Source organism: Gadus chalcogrammus, chromosome 14 (assembly GCF_026213295.1).
Source record: "Gadus chalcogrammus isolate NIFS_2021 chromosome 14, NIFS_Gcha_1.0, whole genome shotgun sequence".
Taxonomy (NCBI): domain Eukaryota; kingdom Metazoa; phylum Chordata; class Actinopteri; order Gadiformes; family Gadidae; genus Gadus; species Gadus chalcogrammus.
This window is the reverse complement of record NC_079425.1, coordinates 5,852,431-5,859,930: the sequence shown is the minus strand read 5'-3', so window position 1 is coordinate 5,859,930 and position 7,500 is coordinate 5,852,431. Positions and strand designations below refer to the sequence as shown.

The window sequence follows — 7,500 nt, the reverse complement described above, 5'->3', positions numbered from 1 at the left end:
GATTATTTTAACAACTTTTTCTAACGTCTAACTTAATGCTTGTTTTTCCTATCTATCTTCGGGGGGGACAGACGGACTGTGATTAAGGACTACACCGTTATAAATGACTTGACATGACCTGACTTTAAACATATGCCCGAAAGCTCCTTTAGCTGAAGCAGTGTGCCGTTGTTGTTTACTGATGATGGTTGGTAACACTGAAACTGACGACTGTCGATTTGCTTGTTCTTGCTTAATGATGCTTAGTGATTCATTTTGCTCTAATTTTTTCTCTAAGTTTGCTTAAAACCATTACAAGAACTTGGATGCAATGTGTATGTATAGGTCAAGCATGTAAATTAGCTCATTATTTCCAACCAATGGAATTATAGGAAATCATCCCTTCATGCATGGTGCTTATCAGGAGCACGTAATTTAGGTCAATATTTACCTAACTGATGTACACCAACTCGGAACCGACGGAAATCAATCCACTGCTAATTGTTCATTGATGAGCCGTCAGGTACAATGATTTGTGTGTGCCGGCTGTACCTGGTCACATTCCAAACAAATGCACCACATGAACATTCTTTCTCCTGACTACTTCAGCCCGGGACACAATTATATTCCGAAGGGTTTATCGTACGATCTCTCGTCTCTTGAGTATTTTGGCGAGTTTTTCCCCTTGCCCTTTAGAGAGCCCAGTGTTCTGAAGTGTTATGTAATGCCCATCGATACTCGAACCGTGTTTTAACGGCTCTATAAACACAATTGATTAGATTCCTCAGGAGCTAGTGTGATTCTAGTGATTCTAGTAGACAGGGAATTGGTTAACCATTGTTATTGCTTGGCACTTCAAAGTCAAAGTCAAAAGTCATCTTTATTGGCAATTCCAAAATATGTGCCAGACAAACAGAGGAGTCGAAATTGTGTTTGTCACTGACCAACGGTGCACTAAGGAGAAGAGGAGAAAATTAGGTATGAAACAATAAATCATATTTAAAATCGTGAATTCTAAAGAGTGCAAAAAATATTCTGAATAGTGCAAAAGTGAGGCAAAAAAAACGGTATACATTAAGTAAAGTAAAAAAGGTAAATAGATTGAAATGTGCAATATAGTTCTATGAACATCCTTACTGTACCGACAGCGATATATAATTTCTCTTTCTTTAGAAAATGTACTTATTGTAAGTCGCTTTGGATAAAAGCAAATGCTAAATGCCCTAAACGTAAAATGCAACGTAATCATCGTCTGATTCTCTTCCGTTTCCCCTTTGTGTCTCTCGCCCCGCCAGGCTACCAGCTGAACTCGGCCGAGTGCGTGGACATCCGCTCCAACCAGACCCTGGGGGGCCAGCACTGTAACAGCTACCCGCAGAACTCCAAGCCCATCCCCAAGCTGAAGGAGTGCGGCATGGAGCCCTGCCCGGAGAGGTGCGCCTTCCCCTCCTGGGGCTTTCACCCCGAGGCCAAAAGCAAACTGGGCAGGCGCACATTCCGGGGTTTATATTTGTAGCGCGACCCAAAAAATAAATTGAATCATATTGTTTTGACAGGGCAAAGCACCCACTTGTGAGGATTAGGCAGGGCTGTGTTCTGTCGAGAGTTTTTTTATGTGGCACAGGTCCATTTTGGACGCATATATACAGGAACATGGTTTTACGTTCCACACGGCGTTGTGCTGTGGCTGGATGTCACCGTCTTGGATTACGACATGGTCAACTGTGTGTCATCCCATTCGACGATTGACATAGACCAGCATGATAAACAGGACACAAGCAGGCACAGCTACAAAACAAAAATTGAGATTTCCCAGCAGGTATGAAATCCAACTGTGTTTGATTAACTCCTGTAATGACAGCGTAGAACATAAGAACAACAGTCAACAACGTTGATGATAAAATAACAGCACTTTCCTGTGTCTCGCGCAAGGCACTCAGTGTTGACCTAAATCTGTTCAGGAAAATAGTATGCAAATAAGATGTAAATAATACATCTGTTGGTTATTACAGGCCTCAGTCGTTTGACTTGTTGAGTGGATTCAGTTAGGAGAGGCCGATTGATTGCAAAGTTGGATATTTTTGGATTGCTCAATTAAACCACGTTTTATCAGGAACAAGTGCAGGTCGCAGCACAGCACATTGAGTTTTTATCTCCTACTTTCTCACCGGAAAAACTCATCTTTGATCATCAGAGTTGCTCCTCTCAGCACTCTTTTTTTGACCCTGCCACTTTTGCTGAGCCCTCTGTGATCGATAAAGGGGTTGGATCAATATAGTCTACATTGGCTAAGCTTTCGGAAAAAGGGCTCGATTACACGTTCCCAATAGTGCCCTTAAAAAAAGAGAAATGCATTTTCCCAAAAGGGCCTTTAAGAAAAAACAATTTTTATCTGGGCTGGGTTGTAATCTCTGTGAAGTGAAAGGTCCCAAAGAAGCCCCATCAGCAGTTTAAAAACGTCTGCGCAAGTACAATCCCAAGACCTATGGTATCTCTGTCGCTGGTCATTAGGATACTAATGTGTCATATAGTTGCACAGCTTTAAGCTATTCTCCTTCACTGAGTCGGTGTGAAGGGAGAAACTTGATGGAGAGTGAGGTTGCATGGAGGAAAGGACTATGGGGGCTGTGAGAGTTGGGAAATACGATGCGGAAAATCCCTTACTTGCAATATACCGAAATTAGATTTTAAGATGATGTGCCTGGACTCGATAGAGGTGTTCAAACAAGGTGCTCTGCACTGGAGAACAATACCTATTTCTTTCTGGCTTATGTTGTTCTCTTTCCTTTTACCCAATTTTCAAAAAGCTCGAGTCAATTCAACTGAGCAGAACACTCCTGTGCTTTCACTAGGCTGCTTGTCGGCTTTTGAATTGCGTTCAAGGTGTATTAGGCAGGATTAAATGTATGTAAATCTTCCAGTAGTCCAGTTATAACTAGTAACACTAAATGTCTTCAGTGAATACTTTTAACTATACGTTATAAACCACGATTTGAGTTTCTCTGAAAACTAAAACGTATGTGTTTCTTCCTCTATCTATATCTATCTATATCTACCTCTCTCTCTCTACCTTTCCCTCTCCTTCTCCTATCCGTCTCTCTTTCCGTCGTTCTCTCCTTCCCTCTCTCTCTCTCTCCCTCATTATCTCTCAATCTCTATCTCTCCCTCTCCCTCTCTAGTGACGGATTTAAGGAGGTGATGCCGTACGACCACTTCCAACCCCTGCCTCGGTGAGTCACTGAGAGGGAGCAGCAGAAGCGCTTCGCTCCAGCTGACATAACAGCGTCTCGGAGGCTGCATTAAGCATCACTCACTGTGTCCCAAACTCCCTCCCCTCCCCTCCCCTCCCCTCCCCTCTCCCCCCCTCCCATGGAGAGGCTTTCATCAGATGCAGACAGACAACTCTTACATCAGGACCCCCAGGCTTTATCCTTGGGAAAATGTTAAAGAGCTTCACGCTAGCGCAAATGAGCTGCATGAAATTTAATCAGGGCCCCGGCGTCAGCTCCACGCCCCCTCCGCCATCGCTCTGGGCCTGATCTCCGCCGCCGCCGCCGCCGCCGCCGCCGCCGAATGTGGCGTGCTCAGCGGCGGGCGTGAGCGCGGTCGGTGACACGCCGCGGCGCCAGCGCGGGATCGGCGGAGCGGACAAATCGCTGACGGTCACAGCGTTACATGAGCAGCGGGGAACGGCATTAAGCCTTGTCCATTAGCCACCTTTCGGCGGTGTCTCCGCTGTGGCTCGGGAATGAGTGTCTGAGATTCTCACAAGTCTGTGTCCTACCTCCCCACGGAGGGCCTTAATGGAGCACAAGAGTACAAAGGTACAACAGAGGACACTCTCGGTGCCTGACAAGTGGAATTACCCCATGGAGACAGGACTTTACATCTTATTTCATGCTCTGTTTCATGTGGCCCTTACATAGAGAATCCACCCGAAGCCTTGTTACTACCTGTTTTCAGGTAGTCCAGAGAGTGCTACGGTTGTTATTAGGAGTCAGGGTGATATCCTCAACTACTTATAACTAGTAACAATCCAATTATTTCACTGTTAAGAATTTGGTCATTTAAAAGTCACCTCTATGGAAAGCGACTTTCAGTGAATATGGATGGATATCATATATCATTAAAGAGCAGATAGGGATTAGTTATTATACTTAGGGACACCTACATAAAAGTCAGAAGCCCTCGATTGAGTTCAGCAGGCTCCCTAAGCACTAGACTATCCTTGTAGTCACTACTCACTACCCATTCCACACATTTATTATAAAGGCCAGTTGAACTCAAGGATAAAACTCCTTCCAACTTTTTGCTCCAGTCGCCCTCTGAACTGCGATTGTACTTAGCTAGCGACGGTACCGCTGGGTTTTGCTAATGAGCGATTCCAGATGGTGGACTCAAAATACTGGGGAGGACTTTTACTTTCTGAACTTTCTCTGGAGTCCTGCCTCTGGCCTCTAGTAAAACTTCAGGAACACATTTTTTATTAAACAGTGTTATATTGTCGCTTTGTCCTAGATCTGTCTTGAAGAAGTCCTCTTTTCTTTTTGTTTATATCTGTGTATGGTGTGTGTGGGTGTGTGTGTGTGTGTGTGTGTGTGTGTGTGTGTGTGTGTGTGTGTGTGTGTGTGTGTGTGTGTGTGTGTGTGTGTGTGTGTGTGTGTGTGTGTGTGTCTGAGTGTGTGTGTACGTTTGTGAGTGCGTGTGTGAGTGTGTGTGTGTGTGTGTGAGTTTTTGTGTATGTGTGTGTGTGTGTGTGTGTGTGTGGGTGGGTTTGTGTGTGTGTTTGTGTCTGAGGATGTGTTTGCGCGTGTGTCTCTGTGTGTGTGTATATTTACCCAAACTACACACACAATTGGTATTTAATTACATTTTTTACTTAAATTTCTTTCTTTTTCACGGTTCCTTCCTTGATAATTAAAGGTACAGTGTGTAGAATCGAGTTGCATCTAGCGGAACGGACTTGGCAGAAATTGATTATAATATTCATATGTATGTATAATACGAGAGAGAACAATCCTATGAAAATGAAAATCACGTTTTCGATTGCATTTGAATGAGCCTTTTACATAGAAAATAGAATCGAAAGCCTTTTATTGTCATTACACGAGTCAAGTACAACGACATTTTTAGTAAGCTACCAATATCTCAATACGGAGTTGTTAAATGTTTCTACAATAGGTCAGACAAACGGATCTAAAGAGGACATACATAGTATAACCCTGTTTCCTAGACTATGATCTATATATTTACAGATGAAATAGCTATTCATCTATAAACAAAAACGTCATCATTTAACACTGAGCTGCTTGATACTGTTGACGATCATATCTTGGAATACCTACTGGTACCTTATCGGCCAGTCCAGGCCACCATAGCTTCTCCTACGTCATTGGAAAAGGAGAGGAGATGAGGGAGTATATTCAGTTGGTTGCCTCGTAGATGCCACTAAATCCTACACCCTGCACCTTAACATTGTTTTTCCTTTCCGGGGGGCTAGGATTAGGGGGTCATAGGATGTCTTTGAAATCTTTGAGACCATAACTGTGATAAAGGGGCTCTACAAATTAGACATGACCTTGGTGTGTGTCGTGTCCCCCCCCCCCCCCCCCCCCCCCCCCACAGCTGGGAGCTGGGCCCGTGGACGAGGTGCTCCGTGACGTGCGGCGAGGCCGGCGGGCAGCAGGAGCGCAGCGTTTCGTGCGTGGAGGACGACGCCCACGGACAGTTCTCGCCCGTGGACGACTGGAGGTGCGCCCACTCACAACGGCCCGGTACCCGGCAGAAGTGCAACGCCATCCCCTGTCCCCAGTGGGTGGCCATGGAGTGGTCCCAGGTGAGGGCGCGTTCCCGTCGAGGGGGAACCAGTGGCTCATGACACTGGTTGGAGAACCAACGATTTGAACCATGAATTTACACAGACATTTTTTTTAGAGAACCGAAGTTTCATTCAAAAGCATTTTTTTATTTTTTATTTTGAACCATTATTTCTAAAGAGTTTCTTATCCAACCATTGGCCACTTTTTTTGCTCTTAACCTCTTAATAAAATCAATATTTCTGACTGAATGACAAACACACACACACACACACACACACACACACACGTCTTTCTTTTAGCAATTGTATGACACTCATACCGCACAGCCTTGGCATGGCGAGGCAGGCTAACGCGTGGCATTGTCGCTGCAGTGTACGGTGACGTGCGGCCGGGGCCTGCGGTACCGGGTGGTCCTTTGTCTGGACCACCGCGGCCAGCACATCGGGGGCTGCCCGCCGCCACTGAAGCCCCACGTCAAGGAGGACTGCCTGGTGCCCGTGGCGTGCCACAAGCCCAGAGGTAAGTCGTCTCCGGGGGCTCTACAGAGACCGGCGACCTTCTGGATGTATTTTTAACAATGCTTTTATCCATGTACATACAGGTTACGTTATTATTTATATTATATATTTTTAAATGTGCTGCATTTGTATACTTGTTCTAACCAGTGGCCGCGGAAAACGTTTTACAATTACTGCCAGGCAATCAACCGTTCGTTTACCCATTCATAAGCCATGCCAAGCGACAGCCAGCTTGTCTGGAGCTGTTTGGGTTAAGTGCCTTGCCCAGGGACATCTTATTTAGAAGGAGCCAGGGATTGAAGCTTGCAATGTCTGTGCGTGCGTGTGTGTGTGTGTGTGTGCGTGTTGGTTTATATGCGTGCGTATGTGTTAAGCATGTGTGTGTTTTCCTCAAAGCCCTCAATCACTTCAGCCTCATAAAAAAACGACTTAGCTTATTTACTGCCGCCCCCATCAGCTCGGCCTGATTGAGGGTTTCCTCCGCCCGCTTAAATGAGCATTGCGGCTCGTTTAACCATTAGGAAACTTACATTTCACCACAGAAGAAGCAAGTCATACGCACAGTTACAGCAACGCACGCATGCACACGAAAATACATTTGTAAATAAAGTTAGACGCATAAATATGCAGACACATACTTACTGTAAGTGGCCACATTATGCTATTACATGGAAGGATCAGTCATGTAAACACACACATAGCAGAAAATGTGTAGCATCATTCTCCCTCTCACTTTCTCTCTCTCTCTTCCCTCTCTCTCTCTCTCTCTCTCTCTCTCTCTCTCTCTCTCTCTCTCTCTCTCTCTCTCTCTCTCTCTCCCGCTTTCTCTTTTTCTCAGCAAGAGGTAGCTCTGTCTGTGTCGCTGCTAGCTGTGATAATAAGCTCAGGGCTTTTGTTAGCGGCGTGGTGCATAAATATTACTTTGACAGAGAGTTATGGCAGTTTATAATGGCAGTGTTTGATGTAGGCTTGGATCACAGCCACATATTCCAGCTCTAGAAAGGACTGCCGCTACACCGTGTGCACACAGTTAGAAGCATTATAAGAAATGTGTTGATAGTGTGCTTCTCATGGCTTTAAGTGTTATGGAGCCGCCGTTTATTTTTTACGACTCGTCCTACTTTGCGAATTCACGCTAGGAAGATATGGGGACAGACTGGGGAGATAATGATGTTGCTAATGGA

At 45.1% G+C, this 7,500-nt stretch overlaps 1 protein-coding gene across 1 annotated transcript in view; it reads left to right on the top strand.

Moving 5' to 3' along the window:
• Positions 1-7,500, top strand: part of adamtsl3 (ADAMTS-like 3) — a 140,952-nt gene that overhangs the window by 86,664 nt on the left and 46,788 nt on the right. Inside the window, exons 11-14 of the mRNA XM_056607041.1 lie at positions 1,275-1,413; positions 3,159-3,209; positions 5,605-5,815; positions 6,170-6,317. Of these exons, the coding sequence (XP_056463016.1) occupies positions 1,275-1,413; positions 3,159-3,209; positions 5,605-5,815; positions 6,170-6,317 (549 nt within the window). The remainder of the gene's footprint in view (positions 1-1,274; positions 1,414-3,158; positions 3,210-5,604; positions 5,816-6,169; positions 6,318-7,500) is intronic.